At 53.6% G+C, this 21738-nt stretch overlaps 2 protein-coding genes across 2 annotated transcripts; both read left to right on the top strand.

Moving 5' to 3' along the window:
• Positions 1 to 2674: 2674 nt before the first annotated feature.
• On the top strand, positions 2675 to 6012 carry LOC149916757 (uncharacterized). Its single transcript, XM_090145777.1, has 4 exons — positions 2675 to 3392; positions 3534 to 5329; positions 5589 to 5658; positions 5852 to 6012. Exons 1-4 carry the CDS (start codon positions 2675 to 2677, stop codon positions 6010 to 6012), a joined length of 2745 nt encoding a protein of 914 aa, XP_090001903.1.
• Positions 6013 to 9049: 3037 nt separating this feature from the next.
• Positions 9050 to 21642, top strand: LOC149916756 (uncharacterized). The gene is made up of 7 exons (XM_090145776.1): positions 9050 to 9180; positions 9631 to 9728; positions 16080 to 16141; positions 17838 to 18794; positions 19053 to 19122; positions 20855 to 20983; positions 21314 to 21642. The coding sequence occupies exons 1-7, from the start codon at positions 9050 to 9052 to the stop codon at positions 21640 to 21642; spliced, it is 1776 nt and encodes a 591-aa protein (XP_090001902.1).
• The last annotated feature ends 96 nt before the right edge of the window (positions 21643 to 21738 follow it).

Here is a 21738-nt window from a genome sequence, read left to right as displayed (position 1 = left end):
CATGACTTTCGCTATAGGTATTCCACATCATAAAATCATGTAGTGCACGGGGAGTTAAAGAGTTAATGCTCCAGTTCCGTGGGTAGTGGATAGTTCCGTCTATACGTGTCTCAGAAGAGAAGAAGAACGACATATCCCAGAGGACTGTTCACTGTTCTGTTTCTGTTTTCCATTCAGAGGGAAAGATAAAACTGTTCATAGACCATGAGATGTGCCCTTTTCCCTTTCTGCTCATCTCGGCAGTGTGCACTCCCTAGCCGTCTGGTCTTCAGCAGTAGAGTAAGGCCTTCAGTTTTTTGAACACACTCTCTCTCACTTTATTTGATTTATTAGCTTCGATTCCTTTTATACTGTGTTATACTGTGTTACCTTGCATTCCGCTATCCTATTTAGTAAATTAACTTTCCTCCTCAGATAGTTGCTGCTGTTCTGTTTTCAGGCCCATTTCCCACCCTTTTTCCCCTCTCCCCTTCCCTTTTTCCTAGGATGTAGATCTGTTGCCCCCTGCTCCATTAGTCATGGAACCAGGCTGAACTGGCCCATAAACCACTGACATGCTCAAAATTGAAAACTGCAACTAAGAAACTAAGAATCAGTTGAGATACCATGAAAATGGTGATTAATGGTTCTATACGTGATTAATGGTTCTACTGGTGATTAGTGGTTCTATGTCCAGATGGAGGCTGGTAACAAGCGGTGTCCCCCAGGGCTCTGTCTTGGGACAGGGCTCTTTAACATCTTTATCAGTGACATCGACGACAAAATCGAGTGCACCCTCAGCAAGTTTGCTGACGACACCGAGCTGAGTGGTGTGGTTGACACGGTGGAAGGAAGGGATGCCACTCAGAGGGACCTCGATGGACTTGAAAGGTGGGCCCGGATGAACCTGATGAATTTCAACACAAAAAAGTGCAAGGTTTCGCACTTGGGCCGAGGAATCCCAGGCATCCCTACAGACTCGAAGAGCAGTCCTTGAGAGCAGACCTGCAGAGAAGGACCTGGGGGTCCTGGTGGATGAAAATCTTAACATGAGCCAGCAGTGTGCCCTTGCAGCTTGTAAAGCAAATGGTATCCTGGGCTCCATCAGAAGAGGGGTTACCAGCAGGGACAGGGAGGTGATTGTCCCTCTCTGCTCTTGTGAGGCCCCATCTGGAGTACTGTGTCCAGGTCTGGAGCCCCCAGTACAAAAACGACAGAGAGCTGTTGGAGAGGGTCCAGAGGAGGGCCACGAAGATGAGCGGAGGGCTGAAGCGCCTCTCCTTTGAAGACAGGCTGAGGGAGCAGGGCTTGTTCAGCCTGGAGAAAAGGTGGCTGCGGGGCGACTCATTGCAGCGTTTCAATACCTAAAGGGAACCTACAAACAGGAGGGGAGTAAAGGAGAAGGGGAAATGGTTTTAAATCGAGGGAGGGAAGATTGAGGTTGGATGTCAGGGGGAAGTTCTCTACTGTGAGAGTGGTGAGGTGCTGGAACAGGTTGCCCAGAGAGGCTGTGGATGCTCCATCCCTGGAGGTGTTCAAGGCCAGGTTGAATGGGGCCCTGGGCAGCCTGGTCTAGTATTAAATGTGGAAGTTGGTAGCCCTGCATGTGGCAGGGGGGTTGGAGATTCATGATCTTTGGAGTCCCTTCCAACCCGGGCCATTCTGTGATTCTGTGTGATTCAGTGAAAATGCAATTGTTGTGAGAAGCTGTTTCTGAGTATTGAGGCAAAATTTAGCTCATAACTTTTTTATTCAATAGCAGTCTATACAATTAAATTACCTTCACATTTGTTTTAGTTTCCAAGTTGATACGTAACAGCTAATTAGACAAAGGCCTACTCCAAAATATATCCTGAAATATGTGTGCCTTGTGGCAATCAGGAGATGTTTAAGAAGTAAACCAATTGCTGGAGCTGGGGAATTAGGGACTGTGGACAGATAATGAAGCTTCGCCTCTGCAGCCGGTTCATCCTCGCCTTGTGCCCAGCTCCAGCACGAAGCCCCTCATCTGGGATGTGCTCCTTCCCAAAGTGATCCAGAGAGGACTTCCCAAAGACAGCAGTTTATAAAGAATCAATCCAATCCGGATTCAAGCCAAGGACTAAAGTCATTCTGTCACAGACTGCTCCACCATGGGTCTCATTATGAGATGCAGCTCCCACCACAACTCTTGCTCCACAGCGAGCTCATCTCCAGAGACTTGAGCTGCGTCCCGCACGCTGCTCCACAGAGCGCGGCACATCCGAGCGCTAAGCGGGGCCGGAGAGCCGCAACACGAAGACGGGGCCGAGGTGCGGACGGGCCGCTCGGGCCGGGTGGACTCGGCCGGGCTGGGCGACGAGACGAGGGCAGGGGCCGCTCCGTGCCGGACGCGGCCGCTTCCAGCCGCTTCGACGGCCCCGGCGCGGCCGAGGGCGAGCCCGTCAGCGACGGCGACAGCGACGGCGACGGCGCCGCCGGGAAAGGCGCGGGGCGGCCGCGGAGACGGCCGAGGGGAGCGGGGAGAGGGGAGCCCGGCGCCGGGGCTCCGTGACGCGGGCCGGCGTCGCGCCCCAAGGCCATTGTGACGCGGGGCCGCCGCGAGGGGCCGGAGTCCCCCGGAGAGAGTGCCGCTCACTCTCGGGAGAGCGGCTCCGCGAGGAGGACGCGGCTCCCCCGGGTGCGTGCGACCGAGCGTCTGCGCGAGGACGCGGCGATGAGCGAGGAGCGGGAGAAGAAGGACGACCGCCAGCCCGACGCGGGGCTGCCACGCGTGCGCGACCGCCGACAGGTGCGGGCCGGGGAGGGAGGCGCTCGGGCTCGGCCGGGCCGCCGGCGGCCGTCGAAGTCGCCGCCGCGGGGGACGCCGGCCGCGCCTTCGCCGCCTCCATCCCGGTTCTCCTTCTCCCCGCAGGTGGTGCCGCCGGGCGGCCGGAGCCCGGGCTCGTCCCTCCGCGGCGTCCGTCTGCCGCCGCTGCCCGGCCCGGAGAGCGCGCGGGCCTCCGGGAGCCGCCGCGCACAGGTAGGGAGCCCGAGGGAGGCGGGGCCGGACGTCTTCCCGCGCCGCGTGGGGACCGCCCTGTGCCGGTGCGGCTGTGGGGAGCGGGGCGGCAGCCGCCCGCGGGCTGAGCGCTGCCCTCGGTGCTGCGTGCGGCGCGAGCGGCGAGGACCGCGCTCACTCGGCCTTTCTCCTCGGCTTCTCTTGCAGGCGGGCGGGCGGCAGTTCCTGGAGTCGGCGACCGGCGGCGGTGCCAGTGGCCAAAGCAGACAGCCTCAGCCACCCTTGCTGCCTCGCTTAAGGCGGGCGGGGCTGCCGGCAGCAGCACCCAGGCGTGCAGCAGCAGCTTCTGGGGTCTGCAAGCTGCCTGCTCTGCCAGCGGCAGCCTCTTCCACAGCATCTCCAAGTGGCAGAGCACGTGCCGTGGGCATCAGGGGCAGCAGACTCCCAGTCCTTGCCCCGAGACCTCCGGGAACCTTGCATGTCCAGGACGGGACAGCAGGGGCTGAGAGCCGGGGTCCAGCCCTGGAAGTCCCCTCAACTGTTCTCGTGCCTCGGCATGCCAGACCCATTAGAGGCAGCAGACTCCCAGTACTTGCCCCGAGACCTCAGCACACACCGCAGATGTTGTCCAGTTGCAACACACGGTGGGCAAACTCTGTGAGCGTGCCCAGGCCCAGTGCTGCCAACACTGCTCAGGGAAACCTGGGCGTACGCTCCGCGACATCGAGGGCTGAGGCTCAGATTCCTGCCTCTGGTGGTTCCCGAACCAGGGATGCTGGAGTGCAGGTTGAGCTGCAAGAATTAGAAGAGACTGCTGAGAGGGAATCCGCAGGATGTTCACCTGGCAAACTGCGGAGCGCATCTCTTGCCTCACCTGATGAGGCAGGCAGCATGCCTTCGGCTTCTCTTCTGGCTGCAGACCCTGGGCCTGGAGGACACCTTGAGGCTTTGGCTGTAACAGGTCCTGAAGATGGGGAACACTCAACTTCTTCCAAGGCTGAATACTTTCCAGAGGAGGCCAATGCAGCACCTTTTTTCTGGAGAGCATGCGAGGGAGAAGAAGAAGAAACGGCTAGCACCATGCCTGAATTCTCCAACCAGTCTCTGGGAGAAGAACAGAGGTTGCAAGATCCCAGAGAGGTCTACGGGGAGGCATATGGATATCCTCCAGTTCACCCAGCAATCCAGAGAATCCGGGATGAGGCAAAGAAGGACCAGATGCTGCCACACTGGAACATCTCCTGGCCAAATAGCATGAGCGTGCCCCCGCTGCTAAGGCCCCAAGCAACAGAAGACAGTGCCAGTGCAGCTGACAGTGCTCAGGACACGCTGAGCGTCTGCAGTGTGACATCGAGGGCTGAGGGCCAGTTTTCTGCTTCTGATGATTCCTCAGCCAGAGGTGTTATAGTCCAGGACTCGCAGCTAGAGTTGGAAGAGGCTGCAGAGATAGAAACGGCAGGACAGTCATCTGGCACCCTGCAAGTTGCATCTCTTGCCCCATCTGATGAGGTACGCACTGTGTGTTCACCATCTCTTCTGGATGCTGAGCCAGGGCCTGCAGGGCACCTTGAGCCTTTACCTGCATCAGTGCTGGAAGATGCAGAAAGCTCAGATTCTTCCGAGGCTGCAAGCTCTGCAGAGGAGACTGATGCAGTATCGCTCCCCTTGCCAATGTCCGAGGGAGGAGAAAGAGAAGAATCAGCTATGGCCATGCCTGAATCCTCCGGACAAGGTCTGGGAGAAGCACGGAGACTGCCAGATCCCAGCGAGATCAACAGGGAGCCCTCTGGGTACTCTCCTATGATCCCAGCAATGCGGAGAATTCGTGAGGAGGACAGAAACGAGCAGATGTTGTCACACTGGAATATTTCCTGGCCAAGGAATGTGAGAAGCCCCAGGCAGCGAAGGCTCCAGGCAAGAGGTGACACATTCAATAATGTTGGCGCTCTTCAGGGCACGCCAGGTATCTGGCCCACGACATCACGGGATGGGTTTCTTGACTCTGGTGACTCCAGAAAGTGGACTGTTAGACTGTCAGTTATACTGGAAGAGTCCAGTGATGACAGCGACAGTGCTGCCAGCACTGCTGAGGGCACGCTGGATGCCAGAGACAATGCAGTGAGAGATGAGGGCATGCACCCGCCCTCCTGTCCTTGCCCTTCAACACTGGAGAATGTGGAGGAAGACTGGGGATGTGACTCTGAGGAAGATGCTGCATCAGAGGCAGTCAGCATCACATCCAGCACATCCGATGAGCCATCTGGTGAGGTGGAGGCCATTTCTTCAGCTTCATCTGTAGCTGCAGATCCCATGACTGAGGAGCATGTGTCAGCATGTGAGGGAGCAGAAGATGTGGGCCCTCAGCATGAGGTGAGCAAGGTCAGCACCAGGCATGAATTGGAGGCAGAGGCAGGAGTGGTGCCTGGAGTGTGCGCTGTGGGGAGATGCCTGGAGATGCTGTCTCCTTTCCAACCAGCTCCATGCATTAGGGTGGACAGCCCCTCTGTTATTCCTGCCTTGCCTTCAATCAAAGGGGCCTGGAAAGGGGATCCCTCCCCTGGACCCCTGGCACCCACACCATCACCAGCCAGTGGTATTACAGGTGTGTGGTTTTGTTCTCTTCACACAGGTTTCTGCAGAGGCTGAAGAACGTGCACAGAGCTCCGTGTGCTTCAGAGATGCACCGGAGGATGGCCCAGGTACGTCCCCAGACAGAAAACAATCCCAGGGAGGGACCTGTCAAGCTCAGATGGCCCACCAAGTGGCATGGAGGCTGACAGCGTTCCATGCGCTGCCATATCCAGGCCAGTCCTCCCAGGGAAATTCCATGGTGGTGGGTGGCAGGCAGGAGCTCGCCTCTGCCCCTTGCCTACAGCTCTCTGTCCCCCACAGGTACCACAGCCGCACCACACACAGCAGCTCGCCGCCGGATGCCAGCTGTCATCAGGTGTGTGCTCCGGGCTCTGCGCAGGGTTTGCACCTGCAGCTGCATCAGGGGACAGCGAGAGGAGAGGCACGAGGCTGCAAACACCAGGCAGCTCCCCAGAGATTGATTCCATCCTGTCAATGTAGAATTCTGATTCCATCATGTCAGTGAAGAATTTTGATTCCAACTTGTCAATGCAGAATTCTGATTCCATCTTGTCAACATAGAATTCTGATTAAATGCTATCTTTATTCTATCCTGCCTGAGTGCTGTCTCATCTGTGCACTCGTGCATGGTTGGTCTCTGAGTGCGACTACTGGGCTCAGAGCACGGGGCAATGGATCCATGTGTCGGTGGTGGCAGCAAGTGCAGAGAGCGTGGGCGTGCAAGGGAGAGTGATTTGTGACTTGCAAAGTGTGAGCTGGCTGAGCCGGTGTGTGTGTGAGGTGGGCTGTGATGATCGGGGTGAGGGGCTGTGAAAGGGGCAGCCCTGGTGGGAGAGCACCGGTGTGTCTGTAGGGGTGCGAGCACGGCCAGGCACCTACTGAGAGGAGACCAAAGTGTCCCGGCTGGCTCAGGGCTCCTCAGGTGTCTCACTGCGCAGGCTTGGGTATTCCCTACGTTGACATCATCATTCCCCCATATGAGGATGTCATCGGTATACAGACAAACCCAGACACCGTGGTCCAACGTGAGCTTCTCCAGCCTCCGTGCCAATGCTCCGAGCGCCAGAGTGGGCGAGTGTCTGTACCCCTGGGGTAATCGGGTGACTGTGCATTGCACTCCCTCCAAGTAAATGCAAATTGATTGTCCTCCACCTTCCTCAAGGGGACCATAAAACAGCTGTCTTAGGCATCAATGGCAGCCAGAAAGGCATGAGCCTGTTCCCGTAGGGCAGTAATCAATTCTGAAACATTTTGGGCAGCTTTTGCTGAAGGGGCAGTCTCGGCACCCAGACGCCTGCAGTCCACTCTAAGTCTCCATTTGCCACAGGGCTCCCACACTGGCCATACAGGAAAGTTACAAGGAGAGTTTGCAGGTGCTGTAATCCCTTGATTGCATAGTTCAGCTACAAGGGGGGGCTGTGCCTTCCTTAGCTCCTAAAGAGAGAGGGTTGGGCTTCATGTTTGTTGTCTTGGAAGGAAGTGGGGCCGGGGCTACCTACAGTAGTCTAAGAGTTGGCCTAGAGGCAGAAGGCCTCTTCTCTTCCCTCCCCAAGCACTTCATCAGTGCTTCTGCCTGCTGAGACTGCTGCTGCTCCTCAACCAGCTGCTCTTGTAATTTTTTTACTTCCTCCTGCAAGGAGGAGATAATGCTGGCTCCTGAGAATCATGGCTGCCCATAGTACTTGTGAGTGTGACCAGCTGTGTCCCGAGTACTGCACAAACCACTGCTTTCCCTCTTCTTCAGCGATACTTGTATTCTGCCCTTAAGTCTGCTACCCAGTTGCATACTGCCTGTTGGTTCTGGGCAAGAGAAGAATCAAGGTCCCTCAACATTTTCAGAATATGCTCTGGGCTATTAGGATTGCCCATCCCTCCTTCCATGCTTGGCGCCAGCTACTCATAATGTACTTCAACAAACACTTTTTTTTTATTATTATTTTTTTCTTTCCACATCCCTTGTTGAACTTTATACTGTCTGCGCCTTGGCCCTCCCGATGCCATCCCTGCACATCCAAACAACATCCCTCTGTTCCTCCCTGGCCACCTATCCCCACTTCCACTGCTTCCTTCTTTTCCCTCAGCCTTCCCAGCAGCCCCGTGCTCAGCTGAGCTGAGTTTCCTGCCACCCCTGCCTGATTTCTTTTTCTGGGGGATGGAGAGCTCTCGTGCTCTCAGAAGCATGTTCTTAACTGTGCTGCCAGCTGTGTTCCGTTCCTTTGTGCCTAAGGACAGTTTCCTAGGAGATCTCATTCAACCATTCCTTAAACAGGTCACTGAAGTTCACTCTCCTGAAGTTCAGTGTCTTGACTCCACTCTTTGTCAGGCCCATGTTCCTGGAGATCGCAAGCTCAACCAGGGCATGGTTGCTGCAGCTCAGGCTGCCTCCAATCTTAACGTCTTCGACCACCTCCTCTGCACGGATGAGCACCAAACTCGGCAACCACTGGTGACCAGCTGGTCCCCTCTGGTCCTGACCTGTCCAAGACCGGTACCAGAAAGTTACCATTATTGGGCTCCAGGAGTCTCCTGGATCACTTGCAGCTAGCTCGCCCTGTTCATTTCCCAGCAGGTATCTGGGTGGTTGAAATCCCCCAGAGGGATCAGAGTCTGGGAGCACAACAGCTCCTGCAGCTGAAGGAAGAAGGTCACACCTACAGGCTCCCCTTGATTTGGTGGCCTGTAGTATTCCCCGACCACCAGCTGTCTTTTGTTGGTCTCGTCCCTGGTTTTAACCCACAGGCTCCCCACGTGTGCCTGACTATTTCTCAGAGGCAGCTCTTTGCAGTCTGTCCTCTTTTTGTCGTAGGCGGCAATTCCCAACCTCTCCTACCTTGCCTATCCCTTCTAAAAAGCGTATAGCCCTCAATTCGGGTTACGCAGGTCATAGAATCGTGGAATTGCTCAGGTTGGAAAAGGCCTTCAAGATCATCAAGTCCAACCACAACCTAACCATCCTACCCTCACTCTAACTACCCACCGCTGAATCATGTCCCCGAGCACCACATCCAAATGGATTTTAAACACATTCAGGGACGGTGACTCAACCACCGCCCTGGGGAGCCTGTTCCAGTGCTTAACACGCCCTTCTGTACACAGGATTTCCTGTGTTCCAACCTAAACCTCTGCTGGTGAAACTGCCTGCACGGCCTGCACTGCCAGCATTGCCAGCACTGCCTGCGCCTACAGCACTAACTGCCAGCACTGCCTGCACTAACTGCCAGCACTAACTGCCAGCACAGCCAGCACTAACTGCCAGCACTAACTGCCAGCACAGCCAGCACTAACTACCAGCACTAACTGCCAGCATGAACTACCAGGACTAACTGCCAGCACTAACTGCCAGCACTAACTGCCAGGGCCGAGGGCGGAGAGCAGCAGGGCCGGGCTCGGCCGGGCCGCTGGCGGCCTTTGAAGTCGCTGCTGCTGCTGGGCACGCTGCTGGCGACTTCGCCACCTCCATCCCACGCCTCCTTCTCCACACCGCCGTGTGTGAGGCAGATGCCGTGCGCTCAGCGTCGCTTCTGGCCACAGAACCTGGGCCTGCAGGACACCCTGAGCCTTTGCCTGCATCAGTGCCTCGGTATGCAGAAAGCTCAGATCCTCTCGGGACTGCACAGTGTCCGGAGGAGGTCAGTGCAACGCAGGAATACCTGCTGTCAGTGTGTGCGGGAGGACAAGGAGAAGAAACAAGCGGCTATGGCCGTGTCTAAATTGTCCACGCAAGCTCTGGGAGATGCCGCGAGATCGCCGTATCCCAGAGAGACCAACGGGTGGCGTGTGGATATCCTCCAGTGCACCCAGCGATCCGGAGAATCCGAGATGAGGCGAGGAAGGAGCAGATGTTGTCCAGTAGGACCACATCCTGGCCACACAGCTTGAGCATGCCCATCTATGTCTCCAAGTGCAGAGCCGTCCCAGGGAGGGCCTGCTGGGCCCGAGCGGCCCGGCGAGCAGCTCCATGTACAGAGTCCTGCTGTGCCCGGGCCAGCCCTCCCAGGGAAAGCTGCGGTGCTTGGTGGCAGGCAGGGCCTTGCCTGGTGCCCGCCCTGCCCCTTGCCTACAGCTCTCTGCCCCCACAGGTACCGCTGCCACACCACACACAACATTCCTGCGAAGGCCACAGGAGGTGCACAGAGCTCCAAGTGCTTGAGTACAGGACTACAGGAGGATGGCCAGGGTACATCCCCGGGCAGAAAGCCATCCCAGGCAGGGCTTCCCAGCTCAGATGGCCCACAAAGCGGCACAGAGGCCGGCAGCACTGCATGCCCTGCCGTACCCAGGCCCACCATCCCAGGGAAGACCTGGAGTGGTGGCGCGCAGGCAGGGCCTTGCCTCTGCCCCTGGCCTACAGCTCTCTGTCCTGCACACGCTGCCTCACCACACTCTGAAACTCGTTGCTGGTGGCCCCCAGCCAGCTGCCCAGGCATGCGTGCAGAGCTGCCACAATGGGCTGCCGTGCCGTGGGGGCTGCCATGTGGGGACCAGCCCTCCTCTGCTTCAGCTCCTCTGCACTCAGCTGCCCGTGGGCTGAGGGCTGCCCTCAATGCTCCGTGCAACGCGAGCGGGAAGGACCGCGCTCACTCAGCCTTTCTCCTCAGCTTCTCTTGCAGGCGGGCAGGCAGGAGTTTCCAGTGTTGGTGCCAGTGGCCAAAGCAGACAGCCTCAGCCACCCTTGCTGCCTCGCTTAAGGCGGGCAGGGTTGCTGACAGCTGCACCCCGGCATGCAGCAGCAGCTTCTGGGGTCTGTAAGCTGCCTGCTCTGCCAGCAGCAGCCTCTTCCACATCTTCTCCAAGAGGCAGAGCACGTGCCATGGGCATTAGAGGCAGCAGACTCCCAGTCCTTGCCCCGAGACCTCCGGGAACCTTGCATGTCCAGGACGGGACAGCAAGGCCTGAGAGCCAGGGTCCAGCCCTGGAAGTCTCAGCTGTTGTCAGGCCTCGCCATGCCAGACCGCCTCGCCATGCCAGACCCAGACAAAACTGCGTGGTGTCCCTGAGCTGTGCTGCAGCCGCAAGCTCAAGCGTCCGAGTGCAGCTGGCAGTTCCAGGGTGCATGGCGCCCTGAGACCACCAGCAAGGACGGCCCAGGTGCTGTCCACCAAGGCTGGGAAGGTCCACGCAGCTTGGGGAGATGCTCAGGAGGGCAGCAGAGACACTCGTGCTGCCACTACACCATCTTCCAGAGCAGCTCAGAAGGGCCCAGAAGGGCAGGCAGGCGGCAAAGAGCAAGACAAGGAGCCCCTGCCTGCATTAGTGCCTGAAGATGTAGGCGACTTAGATTCTCCCAAGGCTGCACACTCTCCAGAGGAGGCCGATCATGTAGCGCTGTTCCCAAGAGTGTGTGAGGGGGGAAAAAGAGACATAACTGCCACCACCATGCCTGAAGCCTTCAAACAAGCTCTGGGAGCAGCACTGAGACTGCAAGATCTCAGAGGGGTCAACCAGGAGGCCTATGGATGTTCTCCAGTACACCCAGCAATCTGGAGAATTCGGAATGAGGCGAGGAGGGAGCAGATGTTGTCCACCTGGAACATCTCCTGGCCAAGCAACGAGAGCATGCTCAGGCTGCTGAGACCCCAAGCAGCACATGACAGTGCCAGTGCTACCAACAGTGCTCAGAGTATGCTGGAGACCTGCACCACAACATCGATGGTGGAGGGCCCCATTCCTGCACCAGGAGAGTTCATATCCGGAGATGCTGGAGTGCAGGATGAACAGCATGATTCGGAAGAGATTGCTGAGACAGAATCTGCAGGACAGTCATCTGGTGACCTGCAGAGTGCATGTCTTGCCCAGTCTGATGAGGCACACACAGTGTGTTCACCATCTCTTCTGGGCGCTGGTCCTGGGCCTGCAGAACACCTTGAGCCTCTGCAAGCATCAGTGCTGGAAGATGCAGAAAGCTCAGATTCTTCTGAGGCTGCACGCTCTGCAGAGAATGCTGATGCAGCATCTATCCTTGTCAGTGTCCGAGGGAGAAGAAGCAGCTATGCCTGTGCTGGAATTGTCCAAACAAGCTATGGGAGAACCATCAAGACTGCAAGATCCCAGAGAGCTCTACAGGGAGACCTATGGATATTCTCCAATTTTCCAGCAATTCGTAGAATTCGGGATGAGGCGAGGAAGGAGCAGATGTTGTCCAGCTGGAACATCTCTTGGCCAAGCAACGAGAGCATGCTCAGGCTGCTGAGACCCCAAGCAGCACATGACAGTGCCAGTGCTACCGACACTGTTCAGAGAAGGGGGGTTAAATGTTACAGTTGTTATGAAGAATTTCTTGGGCTTGGTTACAGAGGTTGCCCTGATTTGTTGGACTTGTTCATCATCAGTTGAAGTGGTTACAAAGTACATGGAGGATACAACTCCTTGTATAAAAGTTGAATCAAACATGGAGCCATACAAGAAACAAACATAAGAGTTGCAACAGCACACGAAAAAGGATACGTTTCTCCCGTGGGCAATTTGTTTAGCAACTTTTTCATTATCATTCCATTTTTAGACAACAATTAGAGTCATTCAATTTGCCACAGACACCACCTGTGACTCTTCAGGAGTGGTGACACGAACGTTCCATAATGAATAAAAATTAGAAAGTGAAAAGAGACAACTGTACATTTGGCAATAACCATACCTTTAACAATAGCCAATAATATTAAATCAGTAAGTAAAACAAATAGAGCTATTTGTGTCAGCTGCTTTCCCCACCCAGGAACTGCCAGTGTAAGCCAAGATCCAGATGGGAATTCTTCAGTAGAGGTTGTGGTGTTTATGAACACCCATACAATATTACACTTCAGTGAATTCATCAAAAGCGTATCTAGTCCAATTTGACAATATGTGGACTTGCCATGTAATGTTTTCTAAGATGATTTAGTATCACGAGAACTCTCCACTTGAACATTTCCAAAGCAATTCAAATGCTGAGAGATATAAATCTTAGTTTGGCAAGTTCAAGTATTGCTACAGTCTACAGAATTTTTCACAGGATAGTGTGTGCAGGATAGTCCACAGTATAAACCATCAAGAGGAGTAATCCCAAAAACATACACATCTCTTATCAAAACTTAGACACTTTCCAACAACCATGTTTTGGATGGAACTCCTGGACTCGTGTGACACTGAAAAGCATCAGTGCAAAAGGCTTTACAATAGATTTCTTTTGTGCCCACATCTAACAGATATTAGATGGGCCTCTTGATTCATTTCCCAGTTTGTTAGGAATTTGGAAACACTGTGGAGGAGTCACATGCAAATCATAATCAGTTTGAAAAAAAGGGGTGAAAGAAGGGGTCAAAAGAAATGGTATCACTGTGCAGGGAGTACCAGTAAGCCAGGATGACCTGTAAGAACTCTGAACCCAGTTGTGAAATTTAACAGATCCAAGGACTGATATCAATCACCACCCACACTCACAACAATGCAAAACACAATATGATTGCAACCAAAGAAATGTAATTAAGAGGTATATTCAGTATTCTAGCACGATCAAATCTTCAGTATTTCTGTCACAAAACACAAACGGTTAAAATCAGCCTTAAAATTAGCCTTTCTGTCAAGTGCCCACGGGGATCTTCTGTAAAATAAAACAAGAACCAACTTGCCCTTTTTGGGCTTTGTAAATATGGTTAAAAAATGAGGGAACAATTGAGGAAGTGTTGATTTCATATTACTTTTTTCGGGGTGTCTTTAGCCTTCCAAGGATATTTGGTAAGGGATTCTGTTAAGGTTAGGGAACTGGCCTCACGTTACCTGAGTCAATCGCACAGGCTGGCCAGGGAGATAAGAGTGTTTCCCTGGCTTATCAGCCTCTGGATCATGACTCACAGGGGTAACTGGCAACAGTGGTGAGGCCTTTAGACACAAGGTGTTAAATGGAGGATCTGGTTTCCCTTTGTGGTAAGCTTTCTAATGCATCCACCCTTCACTGCCCCCACCCCGGTCACTTGGGAGGGGTGAAGACATCAGTTTTTTATTGGATAGCTGCTCAGGTTTTGCTTTCCAGGTCTTGAGCTTTTGTTCTGGCCACCACTTAACTAATTTCTCTAACCTGACAGTGGGTAATCCATTCATCAGATCTCACAGGACACCCTTTTGCCAGCCCAGTGTCCAGAGACAATTACATTTATGATCAATATTCCACCTATCTGTTTTTACTGACAATGAAACCCTTCCAGTCCCACTGAGCTTTGGGCTAGGTGGCCTGGGGGCAAGGCTGACCACTGCAAGTCTTACTTCCCTTGGCTCAAATTTACTGGCGGAAGAAATCACTGACCCATATTTTCTTCCATAGTTGATTAACTCTTGGACAGCCTTCTTCCACGCCCATACGTCCCCTGACTGCAGATGGTTAGATGTTACAGTTCCTTCTAACGCTGCCCGGGTTCTCTCTCCCTGACACATAGCTTGTATCTTTCCTTGCAGTTGTATGCCTATGGGTTTCAATGACTCTGGAAGCCCCCTAATTAAAGCAGTCATTCTCTCAGGATCAACAGGCATCATCATAGGTGATTCGTGGTGTGGCTGCAGCTTTCTATCATACATCATTTGGAGACAAGCAGCCTTTTGAACGCTCTCTACTAACTGGTCGACTGTTCCAGTAATAGCAAGAGGGTATCCCTTTTCTAAAGGATTGAGACCACCTGCCCAATAGGCAGCCCTCTGTGTTAAGGACCAGGGAGCACCATTGTTGCCAGTAGTTAAAAATACTCCTGGTCCCCAGTAACCTTCCGCTTCCTTTTCCATTAGCTGTATCTGGTCTCCACCAGTGAGACTAACCCTCCATACATACTCATTTTCTGACTCCTTTGGAGAGCGGCTGAAATCTTTTTTCAATTTTGCTAGTTCAGTGGCTGAGAAGGGAATTCCTTTAACATTCATTTGAGGATCTAGATCCTCCCTGTTATTGAATGCATATTCGGTTTTTATCAAAGGGTGCATCTGGGCTGGAGAGGCCTCTAATTTGTCTAGCCTTGCCTTCATTTCTTTCAATCCTTCTAGAGGGTAGATTTTTTCTTGAGGCAAACTATGGGCGACAGTATCGCTATTTTCTTTATACCTTAACTGCTCCTTCAGAACCCCTAGTAAGGGAGCTGCATCATGCTTTTCATTTTCTAATGAAACAGGCCAGAAGGGTAATCCATACCGTATGACATGGTGAAAAAAACCTCAAAACTGACGGGTTTGACTGAGATGGGCAGCCACTGCTTTGGGAGAGACTGGCAGATGATAATTGCTTGTGAATCATTTGTTTTGTAAGTATATATACGTATGCATGTATTATTAGCACTGCTGTAATTTCTCTCTTATTTTTCTGCCTTAGTAAACAGTTTTTATCTCAACCAAATCATTTTTTTTCTGATTCTCTCCCCCATCCCATCTTTTCAAATAAGTGAATTTCCAGATTTGGACTTAAAATTTGCTGTCATACAAGCACTAACATTTTTGTTGTATTATGTAGATGTATGAGCAAACAATTCTCAAAAAATTACTGCCATGTCTACTTTGCTGCCAAATTTATATCTTCATATAAATATTTACATTTTATAGACATTTCCATTATTCCACATATTATGCTATTATATATTTACATTTATATACAATTACTATTTACATTTTATAGAAGACAAAAATCCAGTGACACTATTTCCCACTTCCTATATAGTCCAGTGACAATATATTTCCTATTAATAGAAAAAATGCCAATATAGGCATCTGAAACTATTGCAGGTTTCAAATGAAATAAGTTTTTAAGTAATATATCTGAACAAATTTCCAGGAGAAAAAAAAAAACAGCCTTTTTTTCCAAAACACAAGAGAGTGTGCTGGCAGGATTTTAACTACCAGCCATGGTGGTCTCAATTTATACACTGAATAAGATTTTCACTCTAGTGCCATGGCTATTCAGGAGACGTGTGTATGCTTAACGGGGCTGGCTGGCTGCACTCCACCATGCTGCTCTTTCACTCTCCCTTCTTAAAGGAACAGGGATGAAAATACAATGAAGGAGAGCTTCAGTTGAGATAAGGACAGGGAGATCTCTCACCAAGGACCATCGTGTGCAAAACAGACTCAAGTTAGGGGACGAATGTAAGTTTCTGTCTGTTAATAGCAGACTAGAGCACTGAGGAACTAGAAGCAAACTAAAAACATTTTCCCATTCACTCATTCTCTTCCAAGTCGTCCCCTTAAGTGGAGCAGGGAACTGGGGCTATGGTCGGTCCCTAAAGCTCTGATGTTGCACCACACAGGGTCCCTCTCACGGCAGCCATCTTTTCTAAACCAATCCCTCACGGGCTTCTGACAGACTGCAGCTCTTCAAGCGCTACTCTAAAGTGGCTCCGTACCCCGGAGTCCATCCTGTAGAAACTGCCCCACGGGCAGCACTTCCCCCAGAGCTTCAACACCACACTCTCCTCTTCAAGAGCAGCAGCTGGCCCAGCCCTCCTGCCCCACCGCGGCCCTTCTCCATGGCCGCAGCTCCGGCCCGGGGCTGCTCCTGTGGGCACAACATGGCTGCGGCCTCCTGCAGGCCGCGCCTACCATGGGCTGCTTCATGGCTGCAATGGAGATCTGCTCCGTGTGGTGCCCACGGTCTGTAGGGGCCGGCCTGTCATATGTCTCCTGCTTTCCTCTTCCCTTGAAACAGAGGGTGAGGTATCTAAATGGACTGTTCATACCCTTGTTTGTCTTCCTCAGCGATTGCCACTTCCTACAGCTTCTTCACGTGGTCCCTCTGCACTCTGACCACAGCACAACTCCCTGAGATGAGGCCACCCCAAATACCCTTCAAACAACATCTGGTCAACCACATCCTCTCTTGGGATGTGCTTCTGGGTTAAAATCTACTATGTGCTAAAGGCATACTGTTTCTCCAGCCCACGGCGGTCACAACACGTAGCACATCTTCATGCTGTGTAGCTTTCAGCAGAGTTGCTGTGTCCCTGTGGCCACGCTGCAAGCACTGCTGAAGGCTGCACACTGTCTTTCCTTGCTGCCCTCATTTGCCTGGTTGTCTGTCTCTTCACCAGCTGATTGCTGAATGAGGGTTTGAGACCCACTAGTACCATCTGTGGATAAAAGGTGTAGTCTCTTCCAGCCAGCCAGGAGCAAGCTATCACCCAGAGCAGCCACGAGGATTCTCCAAAGAAGCCTGGGAACAGCTACAACAATTGCTGTGGCTCTGTGTGTTGCTCCCAGTCTTAATAATCAGGCTTAATGATCTTCTTAAAATACAGTGTTTGCAGTGCCTCTGATATGAGTCAATGTTTAAGAAGGGCAAAAAGGGCTGCTTACAGCAAAACAAATACTCGCACAGAAAGATTAGGCATTTGTTTAGCAAGCTTAATTAAAAAGCTCTACTTGGTGCCTTTTTGAGGATCTAAACTCCTTGATAAAGAAATAACCCGTTTTTCCAGTTATAGCTTCCTTTTCTTTGTAAGTGGTGAGTAGTTTCAAAGATCAAAAGGCCAATTCTCATACGCCATCTTAATTTGAAAGATATTTTAACATTCTGATAAGCACAGTTTTGGAATGCTTCATTTTGTTTGCCTCACTAGTCAATGTGCAAACTTAGGGTAATTAAACAAAGTGATATTTCACAGTCAGTCTTTGCATTTAGACTGTGAATGTGTAAGTTTAAATAGGAAAATCTACATACTCTCGGGAGAGCGGCTCGGCGAGGAGGACGTGGCATTAGAGGCAGCAGACTCCCAGTACTTGCCCCGAGACCTCAGCACACACCGCAGATGTTGTCCAGTTGCAACACACGGTGGGCAAACTCTGTGAGCGTGCCCAGGCCCAGTGCTGCCAACACTGCTCAGGGAAACCTGGGCGTACGCTCCGCGACATCGAGGGCTGAGGCTCAGATTCCTGCCTCTGGTGGTTCCCGAAGGCCAATGCAGCACCTTTTTTCTGGAGAGCATGCGAGGGAGAAGAAGAAGAAACGGCTACCACCATGCCTGAATTCTCCAACCAGTCTCTGGGAGAAGAACAGAGGTTGCAAGATCCCAGAGAGGTCTACGGGGAGGCATATGGATATCCTCCAGTTCACCCAGCAATCCAGAGAATCCGGGATGAGGCAAAGAAGGACCAGATGCTGTCCAACTGGAACATCTCCTGGCCAAATAGCATGAGCGTGCCCCCGCTGCTAAGGCCCCAAGCAACAGAAGACAGTGCCAGTGCAGCTGACAGTGCTCAGGGCACGCTGAGCGTCTGCAGTGTGACATCGAGGGCTGAGGGCCAGTTTTCTGCTTCTGATGATTCCTCAGCCAGAGGTGTTATAGTCTAGGACTCGCAGCTAGAGTTGGAAGAGGCTGCAGAGATAGAAACGGCAGGACAGTCATCTGGCACCCTGCAAGTTGCATCTCTTGCCCCATCTGATGAGGTACACGCTGTGTGTTCACCATCTCTTCTGGATGCTGAGCCAGGGCCTGCAGGGCACCTTGAGCCTTTACCTGCCTCAGTGCTGGAAGATGCAGAAAGCTCAGATTCTTCCGAGGCTGCAAGCTCTGCAGAGGAGACTGATGCAGTATCGCTCCCCTTGCCAATGTCCGAGGGAGGAGAAAGAGAAGAATCAGCTATGGCCATGCCTGAATCCTCCGGACAAGGTCTGGGAGAAGCACGGAGACTGCCAGATCCCAGCGAGATCAACAGGGAGCCCTCTGGGTACTCTCCTATGATCCCAGCAATGCGGAGAATTCGTGAGGAGGACAGAAACGAGCAGATGTTGTCACACTGGAATATTTCCTGGCCAAGGAATGTGAGAAGCCCCAGGCAGCGAAGGCTCCAGGCAAGAGGTGACGCATTCAATAATGTTGGCGCTCTTCAGGGCACGCCAGGTATCTGGCCCACGACATCACGGGATGGGTTTCTTGACTCTGGTGACTCCAGAAAGTGGACTGTTAGACTGTCAGTTATACTGGAAGAGTCCAGTGATGACAGCGACAGTGCTGCCAGCACTGCTGAGGGCACGCTGGATGCCAGAGACAATGCAGTGAGAGATGAGGGCATGCACCCGCCCTCCTGTCCTTGCCCTTCAACACTGGAGAATGTGGAGGAAGACTGGGGATGTGACTCTGAGGAAGATGCTGCATCAGAGGCAGTCAGCATCACATCCAGCACATCCGATGAGCCATCTGGTGAGGTGGAGGCCATTTCTTCAGCTTCATCTGTAGCTGCAGATCCCATGACTGAGGAGCATGTGTCAGCATGTGAGGGAGCAGAAGATGTGGGCCCTCAGCATGAGGTGAGCAAGGTCAGCACCAGGCATGAATTGGAGGCAGAGGCAGGAGTGGTGCCTGGAGTGTGCGCTGTGGGGAGATGCCTGGAGATGCTGTCTCCTTTCCAACCAGCTCCATGCATTAGGGTGGACAGCCTCTCTGTTATTCCTGCCTTGCCTTCAATCAAAGGGCCTGGAAAGGGGATCCCTCCCCTGGACCCCTGGCACCCACACCATCAACAGCCAGTGGTATTACAGGTGTGTGGTTTTGTTCTCTTCACACAGGTTTCTGCAGAGGCTGAAGAACGTGCACAGAGCTCCGTGTGCTTCAGAGATGCACCGGAGGATGGCCCAGGTACATCCCCAGACAGAAAACAATCCCAGGGAGGGACCTGTCAAGCTCAGATGGCCCACCAAGCGGCATGGAGGCTGACAGCGTTCCATGCGCTGCCATATCCAGGCCAGTCCTCCCAGGGAAATTCCATGGTGGTGGGTGGCACGGCCAGACACCTACCTAGAGGAGACCAGGAGTGTCCCAGCTGGATCAGGGCTCCTCAGGTGTCTCACTGCAAAGGCTTGGGTATTCCCTACATTGACATCATCATTCCCCCTTATGAGGATATCATCAGTATACAGATAAATCCGGACACCGTGGTCCAACGTGAGCTTCTCCAGCTTCTGTGCCTATGCTCCAAGCGCCAGAGTGGGCGAGTGTCTGTACCCCTGGGGTAATCAGGTGACTGTGCATTGCACTCCCTCCAAGTAAATGCAAAATTGATTGTCCTCCACCTTCTTCAAGGGGACCATAAAACAGCTGTCTTAGGCATCAATGGCAGTCAGAAAGGGATGAGCCTGTTCCTGTAGGGCAGTAATCAATTCTGAAACATTTGGGGCAGCTTTTGCTGAAGGGGCAGTCTTGGCCTCCAGATGCCTGTAGTCCACTGTAAGGATCGTGTCTGAGCCATACTGTGTGGGCACGCCCATGCTTCTCGTGCTCCAAGCAGCAGATGACGGGGCCAGTGCTGCCGACACTGCTTGGGGCATGCTGGACCTCTGCAACATGACATCGAGGGTGGATGGCCACTTCCCTGCATCTTGTGCTTCCCAAAGCCAGGATATTAGAATTAAGTACACACAGTAAGAGACCATTGACAGTGCTGCCAGCGATGCCAGCACTGATCACGGCATGCTGGATATGGATACCAGGAACACTGCAGTGATGGCTGAGAGCACGCCCACACTCTCCTGTTTTTGCCCTGATACTGTGGAGGGTGTGGAAGAAGAATGGGAAGACAGCCATGAGGAAGAAGCTGCTGAGGCAGCCAGTGTGCCACCAAGCATTTCTGGTTCTTCATATGGTGAGATGAAGACCATGCCTTCAGCTTCCCCTGTGGCTGCAGGACCCAGACCTGAGGGACATTCATCTGCATGCAAAGGAGCAGAAAGTACAGTCAATTTCAAGCACAAGGTGAGGGAAGTCCATGTGGTCAGGACCAAGTGTGAAATGAAGGCAAAGACAGGAGCTGTACTGGAGTGTGCACTGTGGGGAGATGCCTGGTACTGTCTTCTTTCCATCCAGCTCCATGCAGAAAGATGGACATCCATAACCCCCGGCTTACCTTCATGTGAGGGGCATGATTGACAAACCAGGAGAAGATAACCTGGAACTTGGAGTATTGCTGGCAAGGAACCTACAGGGCTGGTTTTGCTCTCCCCTCACAGGTTTCCGCAGAGGCCAGAGGAGGTGCACAGAACTCCAGTCGTATCAGAGAGACATCAGAAGATGTCCCAGATATGTCCCCAAATGGAGAGCCTGCTGAGCCTGATCAGCCTTGTGAGCAGCTCGGAGGCTGGCAGCACTCCATGCGCACCATTCTGCTGTGCCCAGGACAGCTTTCCCTCCCAGGGAAAAGCTGTGCTAGGGGAGCACGCAGGTCCTTGCCTGGTGCCCACCCTGCCCCTTGCCTATTGCTATCTGTCTCCCATAGCAACCGCTGCCAGACCACATGCTGCCAAGGTTTCTGCAGAGGACAGAGGACCTGCACAGAGCCCCAGGTGCTTCAGAGAGGCACCGGAGGATGGCCTAGGGACGTCCCCAGACAGAAAGCCATCCCAGGGAGGGCCTGCCCAGCTCAAATGTCCCACCAACTGGCACGGAGGCCAGCAGCGGTGTGCGCCCTGCCATATGCAGGCTCATTTTCCCAGGGAAAACCTGTGTACAGTGCAGGCAGGGCCTCGCCTCTGCCCCTTGCCTACAGCTCTCTGTCCCCCACAGGTACCACTGCCGCACCACACACAGCGGCTCGCCGCCGGATGCCAGCTGTCATCAGGAGTGGGCTCCCTGCTCTGTGCAGGGTTTGCACCTGCAGCTGCATCGGGGGACAGCGAGAGGAGAGGCACGAAGCTGCAAACACCAGGCAGCTCCCAGGGATGACAAACTCAGTCCTGTAGATGTAAAATTCTGATTCAGTGTTGTCTTTATTCTCTCCTGGTTGAGTGCTGGGCTCAGAGCACGGGGCAATGGATCCGTGTGTCGGTGGTGGCAGCAAGTGCAGAGAGCGAGGGCGTGCAAGCCATCCCAGGGAGGGCCTACCCAGCTCAGACGGCCACGAAGCAGCACGGAGGCCGGCAGCACTGCGTGCCCCGCCGTATCCAGGCCCACCGTCCCAGGGAGAGCCTGCAGCGGCCCCTGCCTGCAGCGCTCCGTGCCCCACACGCTGCCGCGACGTGCCGCCAATGGCCCGCCGTCATCAGGACGACGCCGAGCCCCGGGCAGCCGGCTGCCCAGGCGGGCGCGGAGGGCTGCCGCAGTGCGCTGCGGAACCCGCCGGGGCTCCGTGACGCGGGCCGGTGTCGCGCCCCAAGGCCATTGTGACGCGGGGCCGCCGCGAGGGGCCGGAGTCCCCCGGAGAGAGTGCCGCTCACTCTCGGGAGAGCGGCTCCGCGAGGAGGACGCGGCTCCCCCGGGTGC

This window comes from Phasianus colchicus, chromosome 9 (genome assembly GCF_987193195.1).
Source record: "Phasianus colchicus chromosome 9, bPhaCol1.hap1.1, whole genome shotgun sequence".
Taxonomy (NCBI): domain Eukaryota; kingdom Metazoa; phylum Chordata; class Aves; order Galliformes; family Phasianidae; genus Phasianus; species Phasianus colchicus.
The sequence above is the reverse complement of the archived record's forward strand: the minus strand, read 5'-3'. Positions and strand labels throughout refer to the sequence as shown.